The sequence below is a fragment of the Podarcis gaigeae genome (assembly GCF_964106915.1).
Source record: "Podarcis gaigeae genome assembly, chromosome: 17".
Classification (NCBI taxonomy): domain Eukaryota; kingdom Metazoa; phylum Chordata; class Lepidosauria; order Squamata; family Lacertidae; genus Podarcis; species Podarcis gaigeae.
The window spans coordinates 1,345,816-1,358,394 of record NC_139694.1 but is presented as its reverse complement, the minus strand read 5'-3'; the positions used below and the strand labels follow the sequence as shown (position 1 = coordinate 1,358,394).

At 42.3% G+C, this 12,579-nt stretch overlaps 1 protein-coding gene across 17 annotated transcripts in view; it reads left to right on the top strand.

Annotated features, from left to right (window-relative positions):
* ADGRL3 (adhesion G protein-coupled receptor L3) overlaps window positions 1-12,579 on the top strand; it is a 526,579-nt gene that overhangs the window by 435,065 nt on the left and 78,935 nt on the right. For 9 of the 17 annotated variants that reach the window (XM_083718335.1, XM_083718333.1, XM_083718332.1 and 6 more), the window contains one exon: window positions 6,961-7,129. In XM_083718335.1, the coding sequence (XP_083574461.1) occupies window positions 6,961-7,129 (169 nt within the window). Of the gene's footprint in view, window positions 1-196; window positions 224-6,960; window positions 7,130-12,579 lie in introns of all 17 variants that reach the window. The other 8 variants (XM_083718330.1, XM_083718342.1, XM_083718337.1 and 5 more) reach the window with 1 other exon arrangement.

Below are 12,579 nucleotides of genomic sequence, written 5' to 3'. Positions count from 1 at the left end.
TTTTTGTATCTTTGACATTCAATTGTGAACCTCCACATGCACCCCCTAATTGGTTTACCACCTCATTGAAAACCAGGCCCAAGTGTAGATCTTGTTAGCTGGGGATCAGCTTGTCTGATTGCTTACCTACATGGTATCTTTTTGTCATTATATTCTAATGTTGACGTTCTTGTCTTTATGTCTATGCATTCTTCAGCTTTGAGGATAACAGACCCTTCATCAAGTAAGAATGACCTGAATGACTGATAAATTCCATTTATCAGTGTGGCCCCATGAACTGGCTGTCAGATCAGTACTTTAAAAGTCATTACAGCTTCTGTCATTCACATTTGAGGGAGGCAGAAGAGCAAACTGTGCAGGAAAACCGTAAGGCCTACAGTTTCTATGCTTCGTGTTCCTTGATTGGCTGTCACCTGGACTTTCTTGTGATCTGCTGTAGTACAGACTTTGGATACCCCCGCACTGCTCCCTGCTGGGTCATAATGCACATCTCTGCAAGTCCTTGACGTGATCATTTTACCTTTGAATGGTTAAATGCAATTGAGGGGTAAATGTTCAAAGGAATGCTAACATTATTTATTTCACCCAATATCTGTCCTGAAATGGCAATTCTGGACAATACATAGAAAATTCGTCATTAGTTTTCAGTTCCATTCAGTCAATGACTGCATGGCAATGTTTGAATATTTTGCTTCTGTCTTCAAAAATAGCCCTTTGAATAACACAAGTCTGTACAGAATTGTTTAAAGTTAACGGAAACAACAAAGCATCAATTATGGGCCTTGGATAATAATGCACCATATATCCTGCAAGAAAAAACACTGAATCAGTAGCACAACTAATGCAAGTGCCTCTATTTTGCAGTGGACTTTCAGTTTGTTCTTCTGGTGAAGAGTCCTTTGTGTTCATTTCTTTTGTCTCATTCTCATCTCTGTCATTCTTTCGATCTTTTACAAGAGTGGGGAATACAATTTATTTTAGGCTGGCTTCACTTTCTTGCAAGTCTGTTTTTGACAGCAAAACAAAAAACACCCCCAAACAATGTGTACAATTTCTGCATGAACCCAAATATTTTTGTTCAGAGTTAAACCGACAGCGATTAACTCATTGTATAGTTCCATGATACAAACCCAAGCTTTAATTTCTACATGAAGTCGTGGCTTTGTGTGTGTGCGTGGCATACCTAGGTTATGAAAAGGCTATATAGAATGAAGGTAAAATATTATTTTTGATTGGTTCTTGATGACTTCCATCCCAATCTCTACATTCCTGGAGACTGTGGTAAAGCCAAACTCCACAACCATGCCATTGTGCATAAAGAGCTGCCCTCAGTATTGTATTGTGTGGGAAAGTTAAATGCAGGAGAACCCCGTGCAAACATCTTTAGACTGGAGACTCTATATTTATAGAATACTTTTTTTGACCATAATCTAGCATCTGGTCTACAAACAGCTACCATTTCCCCATTTGCTTCCACCGCATAAAGCTTCTTCTTCCGCATTGTTAGTTTTTTGTAGTTCAGGTGTTGATGTTTAAAAAAAAACCCAGTGCTGGTGTGAACAGTTTCAAGTACCGCATGTCTTTAAGGAAACTCCAATGTGTATGCTCTAGTGCTTTCCAATTTGCTTCAGTGGCAGGTTCAATTTCACCTGAACATTTTATGGCTCCAGCGAGCTCTAACCAACATTTCAGTTAATGCAAAAACTAGGGTTGCCATACGTCCGGAATTTCTCGGACGTAGCCAGAATACTGCATTCGGAAGTAGCCTCTATGCTTTCGTCATCGTAATTTGCAGCTCAGGGTGGACCTTCCTGAACCTCCTGGCCAGGAGCTTCGGTTCAGCTTAATTATATCCTGGTAATAAACATGCCTGGTAATAAACATGCAGGGACGCAGGTGGCGCTGTGGGTAAAAGCCTCAGCGCCTAGGGCTTGCCGATCGAAAGGTCGGCGGTTCGAATCCCTGCGGCGGGGTGCGCTCCTGTTGCTCGGTCCCAGCGCCTGCCAACCTAGCAGTTCGAAAGCACCTCCGGGTGCAAGTAGATAAATAGGGACCGCTTACCAGCGGGAAGGTAAACAGCGTTTCCGTGTGCAGCTCTGGCTCGCCAGATGCAGCTTTGTCACGCTGGCCACGTGACCCGGAAGTGTCTCCGGACAGCGCTGGCCCCTGGCCTCTTAAGTGAGATGGGCGCACAACCCCAGAGTCTGTCAAGACTGGCCCGTACGGGCAGGGGTACCTTTACCTTTTTAATAAACATGCAATTACATATAGAACTAATGTTGCACCAATGATAGGGTTGCCATATGTCTGGAATTTTCTGAACGTGGCCAGTGTTTAGCCCCCTTAAGCAGGGTGGAAGTCATTGAAATGTCTAAGAAAATATTGCAGCCCATGTCGGTAGTATAGATTTTGGTAATTTTCATTTTAAAAAATAGCTCAAAAACTCTTTTTGAAATGTGGCAAGCCTACAAAAACTAGCGTAGCCCTGAGGTCTGTATACACACATTTACAGCTCCTCCAAACTGAAGAGTTGTAACAAAGCACAATATTTACACAGTTTAATAAAAAAAAAGGGCCGTGATTGAGTACTTAATGTGCTGCAAATCCACACCCAGAAATCGCACATTGTGCTCACTACATACAGCAGCTCTCACTGCTTTTCTTTACACTAAAAAAACCCTCTTAAAATTCAAAGGATGCTGAGAGGAAAATGGTTTTGTGATTCTTCTAAGGTCAGAGAATACTGAGGTGAAACTGAATGAAAAGCAGGTAGTGATGCAATCTGGCAGGCGTGCTAAAGTCGCTTTGTTGGATTGCAGCTGCTGTAACAACAACAACAACATATCAAAATAAAAACAACCAATCAAATATGCCACTCTGTGGTAATATTTTATTCGTTGGCTATCTTTGGGGGGGGGGGAACTGAGCATTACTAATGTGTACATGAAACTTCAAAACAAGGTACATATTTGCAATATTGCGAAGAAATTATACAGCATGGCTGTCCTGGTTTACTACATGAATTATATTGGTTTCCTTTTAAACTGCCTAAATAAACAACCCCCCCCCCCTTCAGAATACATGTAAGCTCATGAATAAATAGATAAATAAATAATCAGGAAGCAGATCGTTTCAAGAAACAATTGCAGTGTTTAACATTTCAACTCAGTAAAAGCGAGGGTTGCTAAGACATATTAACCCAGTAGTTTAAGAAGCAATAGGCATTGCGTTATTAAAGGTAAAGGTAAAGGGACCCCGGACAGTTTAGCAATTATGTAGTACATTATAAAGTGCTTCATAGACATCATCCTAACAATCGTTACGAAAGGATTGTCCCTGTATGTTAGATGCAGAGTCGAGGCTTAAGGAAAGTAACTTCCATAAGACCACCTACTGAATTTATTGAAGAATTGAGATTTGTACCAGTTCGCTACAGCTTCTAGTTGTAGTCTAATGTCTGCATCATAGCAGAGTAATTAAAGGGATGTTCCAGTTATGATTGATATTATGAACCAGCAGATCCTTTTTTCTTTTCCTTAGTTAAACGTGATCCAGTCCTTTGTATCATTAATCATCTGGATTTTTAGCGTAATCGTAGATCAGTTCCGAATTTTTCTTCCAATCTGTCACCATAGCCCTCTCTGCAGTATTCCAAATGAGGTAGTGGGTTGGATTCAACTCTCTCAGTGCACTAGCGGAAACCCACTAGTCCAGTGGAACTCAACCACCACCACCACCATTCTCCACCAAACCAGTCTGGAGGGTCAGGAGAACCCCCAGAACTGCACAGGGGGGAGGACATTGGCAGGTCAGGCCATTTGGCAAGCTGATGGAACAATTCTTCCCAGTGTCGGTGTTGATCAAAGTGGTCCTAATATCCTAGTAGTATGTTATACTCCTCAATGACATTAGCCTGTAGTTTCACAGCAACATATTGTTAACTTGTGTTGTTTGTTACCCATAACCGCCTCCTAAATTGTTATCTACAATGAAAATGCCTAGCAGGCTGTTCTTATACTTCTTCATTCCTTTTTCTTTTTGTCTTTTTCATTTATTGTGTGTAGCATCTGCCTTTATCCTATAAAATTAATTTCAGATTTCTAATATATCAGAATCAATTGAAATGCCAGCAGCCAGCTTATCCCCCGCTTGACAACTGTATCAGTCATTGACTAATCGTAGAACCAACGATGACCAAAAGGTCATCACATCTAATTCTTATTGCTCTTTCTCCAGTGTGTGTGTGTGTGTGTGTGTACGCGCATGGGCACAGACACACAGGCACACACTGAAAAACAGGACCATCTGTAGACCATCCGTATCTAGCGCAACATATGCATTCCAGTATGCCACAGAAAAGTGTGATCTACTATGCAATCTAGTAAAGTTGACTTGAGCGAATAAGCCAAGCTTACTAAAGCAGGAAGAAAATAGCCCAAGAAGCAGGGGCTCAAGAGGCAACTAAGCCTTGTGCCAGCTGTCCATACAGTAGAGAGAGCTTGGAATTGTCCCCATTGGTTCTGCCCCTTCATGGCTCTCTTACACTATTTTCTGCAAGTGGTCTGCTCAGTGGGCTACCAACATAGCTCCATTTCCTCCCGGAATATGGATCAGGTGTACAGATCCTGCTTTTAGACCACTTTGCAGACATCACATCTAATAGGAGATTGAGACCAGGCCAGCAGGCATGAAACACACGCATTGCCACACTGTCTGAACAGGGAATTTGCCTTCCTATAAGGAGATTTACTGCAGTCAGTCCCACACAATCGCCATCCTAATAACCCCTCAAATTTGGAGGTTGGGGTGGGGGCTCTTGACCCATTGAAAACAAAGAAGGCACCAGAATATTTAAAATAACCCAAAGGTATACTTCCAATTTTTTCCAGCCATTAAGCTCCTTTATTTCCCATTAGTATTCCAGGAAAAGTATTCCTTGAATGTCTTATTTCTGATGACCTCTTTCTATTTTGATCATATGTCTCAGAATAATAATAATTTTCAACCCACATAATAATTTTAACTCTAGTTTTTAATTACCATTCTGTTGGTGCAGATCCTTGTACCAGATTCTTCCTCTTTCTCTCATTTTGTCCTATACTCTACAAAACGCTTTGAATAGTTTTGCAGTCAGTCCAGATGGTTTCCTTTGAAACTTTTCCAACTGCACTGCAGATTCTGAACAGCACCGTCTTCTGATGGTTGTATATAAAACCACATAAGACCGCTATCTAATCTGTTGTTGATCCATTAATTGTTCCTCAATTAGTGCAAATTTTTTACACATGTGAGTACTTAATTTATCGTAATCACATCTTGTCTGCAGTTCTGAAGGTTCCTTAGGAGACTATCATGTGGGAAAAGATCAAAAACTTTGCTTCAAAACGTATTAAGTTCAGCGAAATCCCCCGCCAACCGAGCCAGATATTTAGACTGATCTGGCATGATTTGTTGTTAGCTGCTATTAAGATCATCTTAATCTCGTCTTAGAATCACCCCCTGGAAGCCCCATGACTGCTTCTATGGGGAGAAACACTTTGCGTGCTTATTGGGATTACCTAATGTGTACTCAAGAAGCTTTAGAGGTCCTTATCTGCGCACTGGCCAAAATAGACATTACATGCAGATCCATATAAAGTCACCCCACTCAATGTCCATTTTAAAAACAGAAGTAGCTACATACTTCTGGAGGGACAAGCAGAGAAATGGCAAGGAAAGGAATTGGCAGCGAAAGGAGACTGCTTAACCCTTTGTCAGCCTGCCATTTTTTCCTCTCCCAATCCCAGAACAATCACCGCTTTCTCTAGTGATTGTTCTCAATATCATCACCATTTTCTCTGGCATTGATTGGCTGATTTGATTTCAAAATTTCAAAAGAAGGGATTAAGGTAATCTTAAATGCATCTGTGTCTAACATCTAGTTTATTCCTCATTAATTTCATTTTTTTCTTAGGCATAGCCACATGACTTGTGTGTAATATTTTCTCCCCGCCCCCCCCCCTTGGGATCATGCATATTCTTCATCCTCCAGTACTATAGAAACATTCCTGAGATTTCTCTAGCTTAGCCAGGCAGAATTTAAAACTACTCCTTGCCCTGACAGGGAGCAAACGTAAGATTTTGAAACTGTTACAAGAAACGGGTTTGGGGTGCCTTCAAATGTGAGGGCCCTTGAAAAACACTTGTTCTACTGCTGCTGCCCCAATGCTCCCCATAACTTTTGGGAAGGGGGAAGGTAAAGGCAATGGGTGGCATTCAGCTAAGTTATACTCAAAGTAGATCCATTCAAATAAATGAACATGGCTGAGTTAGGGCCATTGATATCAATAGCTCTACTCTAAGTAAACTTTACCTGCATACCCCACATTAAGATCACTTACAAAGGACTGAGAAATCGAGCAAACTGCCAATAATGTGCAATATCATGACAAATAGCCTACAGCAGAATCCTGGGGGCAGTTTGAGTGGAAGGGAAGCTATGCAAGAGTGCCAGTGTGCTCTTGATTTGCTCCCATTCTCCTCACGAGGGCTTTCATAGGAGATTTTGTAAGATTGTGAGCTGAGCCAACAGGCGTGGAAGGAACGGAGGCCAATTCAAAATATTTTGCATTTTCCTCTTACCATGTGGCATCTGCATATTTCATTACATTTACACGGCTGCTGCTGCTGCTGCTGCCCCAGAACATTTGCTACAAACATTTGCTGCTGCCCAAAAATGTGTGTTAAAAGAAGCGTTTTCATGCTCATGACATTTTCATCTGTGTATTCCCCCCCCAAAAAAAGTTATAATAATAAAGTGCATTGAATTAAAAAAGCGCATTCGCAAATACGTGTGCAATGTTTTCCTTCTCCGCAAGGAATAGCATGAAATGCTTATTCTGTGCATCGTGCTGTTTTCTCTATGAATCAAAGACACTTTTCCTTTCTGTCTTTCTCTTTTCTTTCTCTCTCTCTCCGCAGGTCGTGGGTTATAGGTGCAATAGCTCTGCTCTGCCTATTAGGACTGACCTGGGCCTTTGGACTTATGTATATTAATGAAAGCACCGTCATCATGGCATACCTCTTCACCATTTTCAATTCTCTGCAGGGAATGTTTATATTCATTTTCCATTGTGTCCTCCAGAAAAAGGTAAGGGCAATTATTCTACGGTGAAGAGAAGTGATGGGGCTATTTCATTGCCTAGCAACCACAGCAAATGTTGGCTGACCGTGCCTTGCATTTTGTGTTGCCGTGGTTTGGGCCGGTTCACATTAGAGGTGAGGCCAAATGTGTCTGAACCAGCAGCGAAAGCAAGAGGGTACTGCTGGGAGGCGCTGTTGTTTCACTGAGCCTCTTGGGCTTGCTGATCAGAAGGTCGGCGGTTCGAATCCCCGCGACGGGGTGAGCTCCTGTTGCTCTGTCCCAGCTCCTGCCAACCTAGCAGTTCAAAAGCACGTCAAAGTGCAAGTAGATAAATAGGTACCACTGCGGCAGGAAGGTAAACGGCGTTTCCATGCGCTCTGACTTCCATCACGCCAGAAGCAGTTTAGTCATGTTGGCCACATGACCTGGAAAGCTGTCTGTGGACAAATGCTGGTTCCCTCGGCCTGAAAGTGAGATGAGCGCCACAACCCCATAGTCGTCTTTGACTGGACTTTGCCATCCAGGGGTCCTTTACCTTTTACTGCTGGATACAGAGTGTTGATATGAGCCAGGGACAGCCAATGTCATGCTCTCCAGATGTTGGCCTACAACCTCTGTCAGCCCCAAGCAACCCCTGATATAAGGTATATATGGAAGTTAGGGATACCCTGCAAACTTACCGTATTTTTCGCACCATAGGACGCACCGGACAATAGGACGCACCTTGTTTTAGAGGGGGGAGAACAAGAAAAAAAATTCTCCCCCTCTCTGCCCAGCGCCCCTTCAGTGAAGCGGCAGGAGGCGCTGCGCAGAGAGGGGGAGAATTTTTCCTGCTCTAAAACAAGGTTTTCCCGCTCTAAAACAAGGTGCATAAAAGGAGAAGTTTTCCCGCTCTAAAACAAGGTTCCGTTCAGGCGGCTACCTTGGAAGCCTGGAGAGCGAGAGGGGTCGGTGCGCAACGACCCCTCTCGCTCTCCAGGCTTCAGGTTCCTTTCGACCTGCTCTTTGGGGCTGGCGGGGGGAAGCCCACCACCAGCCCCAAAGAGCAGGTCAGGGAGCAGCGGAAAGGCGCAGCGGAGAGGCTCCTGCCATAGCCGCGCGTCACCTCTCCAGCCGGGAGAGGGTCGTGGGGCTATGGCATCTTCGCTCCATAGGACGCACACACATTTCCCCTTCATTTTTGAGGGGGGGGGAGTGTGTCCTATAGAGCGAAAAATACAGTATGCCCTCTGAGTTTTTACCTGGAACTCCAGTTAACCTGGCCTGTTTTCAACGACACTGATATGGTAGCAATCCACCATTTTTCAAGGGGTGTTATCTAAAGGTGCTAGATGAATTCATTCATTGCAGACCCTACACATGAGTTCACTACCTTGCTGAAGCTAAGCAGGTCTGTGTGTTGTCAGTGCCAGGATGGGAGACGACATGTACGTCACCTTTGTTTCCTTGGCAGGAAACAAGACAGGCTATAAACTACTCCCCATCCATTCTAACATTCTGTTTCCAACAGTAGTCGGCCACATGAAAGGCAGCGTGCAGGAATGTAAAGTGTGGCAGACTAGGACAGTGGCGACCTCATTTCAAATCCCTCTTTGGTCATGAAGATCACTGTGTGGCATAGCTTAGCCGCCTCTTTACAGCTTTGTTGTGAACCAGGAGAATAAAATATACAGCCCCTCAGCTCCTTAACCAATGCTCAGGATAAAAAAATATATATTTAAAAACAATAAACACCTGGGAAGTTTACAAGGTAGATAGGGTATTAGCACACACACACCCTGTTCATTTCCACATGTGGAATAAAGAAAGGGGAAAGTCTGTATGTGATATAATCTCTTAGACTCTTAAGATAATAAGAAAATTGAGTTTATGTTCCTCATTATTAAAATGGGCAAATATTTTCTAGAAGTTCTTCTGTGTGCTCAGTTTTATAATGCATATCTTATGCGGCTTAGCAAACTTTCCTGAGGTTTCTGTTCTGCACATATTTCTCTCCCCCCCCCCCAAAAAAAAAAAAATGTAATACCATTATTTTCTGGATTGCATTGGTCTATAGTTGCAGGGTATCATATATAGATGGCATTAAGCAGTGGTGAGAGACTTGTAAATGCAGACAGCAACTGAGCATTGCGGTTGTTTTAGTTCTGCCCCCGGACTCTCTAGGCCCCACAACTCCTCCTCTTGACTCTTGAGGGGCCAGGTCCCTCTTCTCCAGCTGCCAAACTATGTGGAGCCGGTGGGGGAAACAGAGCACGATTAGAGAAAGAAATGGGGCCAAAGGGAACCTACTTGCTGGTTTGTTGGCTTAACTCTTAAGAAAAACCAGGAGCCAACTCTAAAAAGTAGGAATCGGTGTCTATGACAACAAGACTTTTTAAATTATTGACTGTAGCATTGTGGGGGGTGAGAGGAGATATATTTTATACTCCTTTCCAGGCAGCAAAATGCACAGGTTCTCTTTGATTTGGCTGATAATATGCATAGGACTTCAGTACATCAATTTACATCTATATTGTACTTTCTGAAATGTCATCTTGAAATGCAACCTTTACTGTCTCAGCTAAGCCTACATACTTGCAGCAAACTAATTCTCCAAGTGATGGTACTTAATGTTGCCGCAGCGACACCATTCTCATGCAGGCAGGAGGAATGAGCAGGCTTAGGGAAGGCCAAGCTTTGCAGAAGTACCAAAACAAACCCCCAGCTCAATCAGAGCTGAGCATGAATACAGAACACCGGCTGACTGTTGGGCGCATAAAGCTGGAAGGAAGGGGAGTGGAAAAGAACATGGGTACAACATTGTTTTCGCAAGTCTCACTTACTCTTCTTAATGCTCTCCATTAGTTCTTTGTCTGGGATAGCTCAGTTGGTAGAGCATGAGAGTCTTAATCTTAGGGTTGTGGGTTCTAATTCCACGTTGGGCAAAAGTTTCCTACGTTGCAGGGGGTTGGACTAGATGACCCTTTTTTAAAAAAATAAATATTTATTATAGTTTTTTGATACAAATACCCAAATAATAAACAACATTACTTATATCAAAACGTGGTTTCATCACTTCTTTGGACTCCCTCACGTCTCCCGCTCGCACTTACATCATTAAAAAAAATTTCCAAGCAAATTATCAACTTGTTTACAATCTTGTATCCATTCATTTAAATACAATCTAGTGATTCTCCAAAAGGTTTGTGTTTTCTTTAACCTCACTTATAATCAAATTCAATCTAATTTAGTGGTGGCCAGTTATTTATAATCTAGCATCCTTCTTAACATTCCAACAAATTACAATGTTTTTGTAAGTACATCTTAAATTTCTTCCAGTCTTCCTCAATCCTCTCTTCTCCCAGGTCTCGGATTCTGCCAGTCATCTCGGCCAGTTGCATATAGTCCATCGGGACTAGATGACCCTTGTGGTCCCTACCAGCTGCACAATTCTATGATACTCCCTTTGCAAATTTCCTCCCAAGTAACGTATGAAATTGTTGAACCATAGGAATAATCTGGGCAGTGGCGTAGCGTGGGGGGTGCAACGGGGGGCCGGGCACAACATCTGGGGGTTAGGGTTAGAGGGCGCAAATCCACGGGTTAGGGGGCGCAAATCCACGGGTTAGGGGGTGCAAATTACTTGCCTTTTTAAAAAATAATTTTTATTAAGGTTTTTACATTACAAAAAGAAAAAAGAAAAAAAAGAAAAAATAATCAAATAAAAATTGTTAAAAACAATCCATCTTTCCATCACATTATTTTTCATTTACTTGTTTCTCGGACCTCCTCATACCACCCTTTTTTGTATTCCAAGTCAAATTATTAATTCAACAATTTCTTTCCCTCTTTTTACTACCCAAATCTTATTCTTAAATTATTACAATCTTGAATTTTTACTTTTTTCATATTATTTTAACCCGTTACAGCTAGAAATCACTTAGTTCCAATCCAACATTGTTCTAAAATTTATTAATTTTACAATATCTCTGTAAATAATCTTTAAATTTCTTCCAATCTTCCTCCACTGACTCTTCTCCCTGGTCTCAAATCCTGCCGGTCATTTCCACCAATTCCATATAGTCCATCACCTTTATCTGCTATTCTTCCAAAGTGGGTAGATCTTGTGTCTTCCAATATTTTGCGATAAGTATTCTTGCTGCTGTTGTGGCATACATAAAAAAAGTTCTATCCTTCTTTAACACTGATTGGTCAACTATGCCCAGGTTGACCGGGCGCAACATCTGGGGGTTAGGGTTAGGGGCGCAAATCCACGGGTTAGGGGGCGCAAATCCACGGGTTAGGGGGCGCAAATTACTTGCCTTGCCCCAGGTGCTGACAACCCACGCTACGCCACTGAATCTGGGAACTCCACTCATGAACTCATTCTTCTCCCTTTTCCCAGCCCTGCACCTACATCTGGCTAACTCCTCTTCTATATTTCTCCACATTTTAAAAATGTGTCATAGGATAGTACATTACAAATCCTGCTGATAATAATAGCTCCTAGTAATCCATGCGAACACCAAGCGTGCTCTTTGGGCTAAACAAAATTACAGAGAAGTCGTGATAATCATCCCATTTTCCTCTTGATGGTTATAATTGGTTTATTACAGTGCTGTGCTGAAACCTTTCCTCCCATTTCTCAGAACATTTATGCCCCTACAAAAGAGAGTTCTGGTTTTCGTGCCTCACGCACATGTTGCTGTAGAGTTTTTCAGAATATTGGTGGATGTGGAGTTAAGCTGGCCTTAATCTTACTTGGTTGGCTGACATTCACGCATGTTTTCCTTTCCATTAAACATTTCTCCTGTGTCTCCTGAACAGAAAAAAGCCCATGTTACCTCATGGTACTTTTCCACGGGTTTTCACTGGAGCACAGCAAATCAAGGAGCATAGTAACTGGAAACTTGAGAACAGTGTCCTCGCTGATTTTGTTCTTAAGAGAGGTCCTCCACCCCCTTTTAAAAAATATTTCTGCACTGTTACTTTTGGAAAGAAGTAAATTTCATATTAAATTTATTATATGCTCCATGGGCATTTGTTATGATGCACGCTTTAAAGTTTATTGAAAGAAAAATATCCCCAATCCTGCTGAATTAAAGAAACAAGAAAGCAGGGCGCTGCTATAAAATATTGCCATCTATCCCTGACATGCAGATGCTTACCTGAACCTGAGGGGACTGAAGAAAAGTTAGCATCAAAAGCAGGAGTCCCTGCTCTAATTTGGGTCTTACTTCCTGTGGGGAAAAGCTTCCTTTTTTAGCTTTTGAACATTTTAAAAGGGCAACCGGTTGGTTTTCAAGTCAATGGAGCATGAGGCTTCTGTGTGCAATTGAGTGCTTGATTTGACCTGGAAGGGTGTCCAGGGGGACAATTTAGCCACCGCTAGCCTGAAATATAACAATGCAGGGCTGCTAAAACCTTTCTGCAGTCTCTCTCTCTCTTGCTCTCTCTCAACAACCCTTCAACCAACA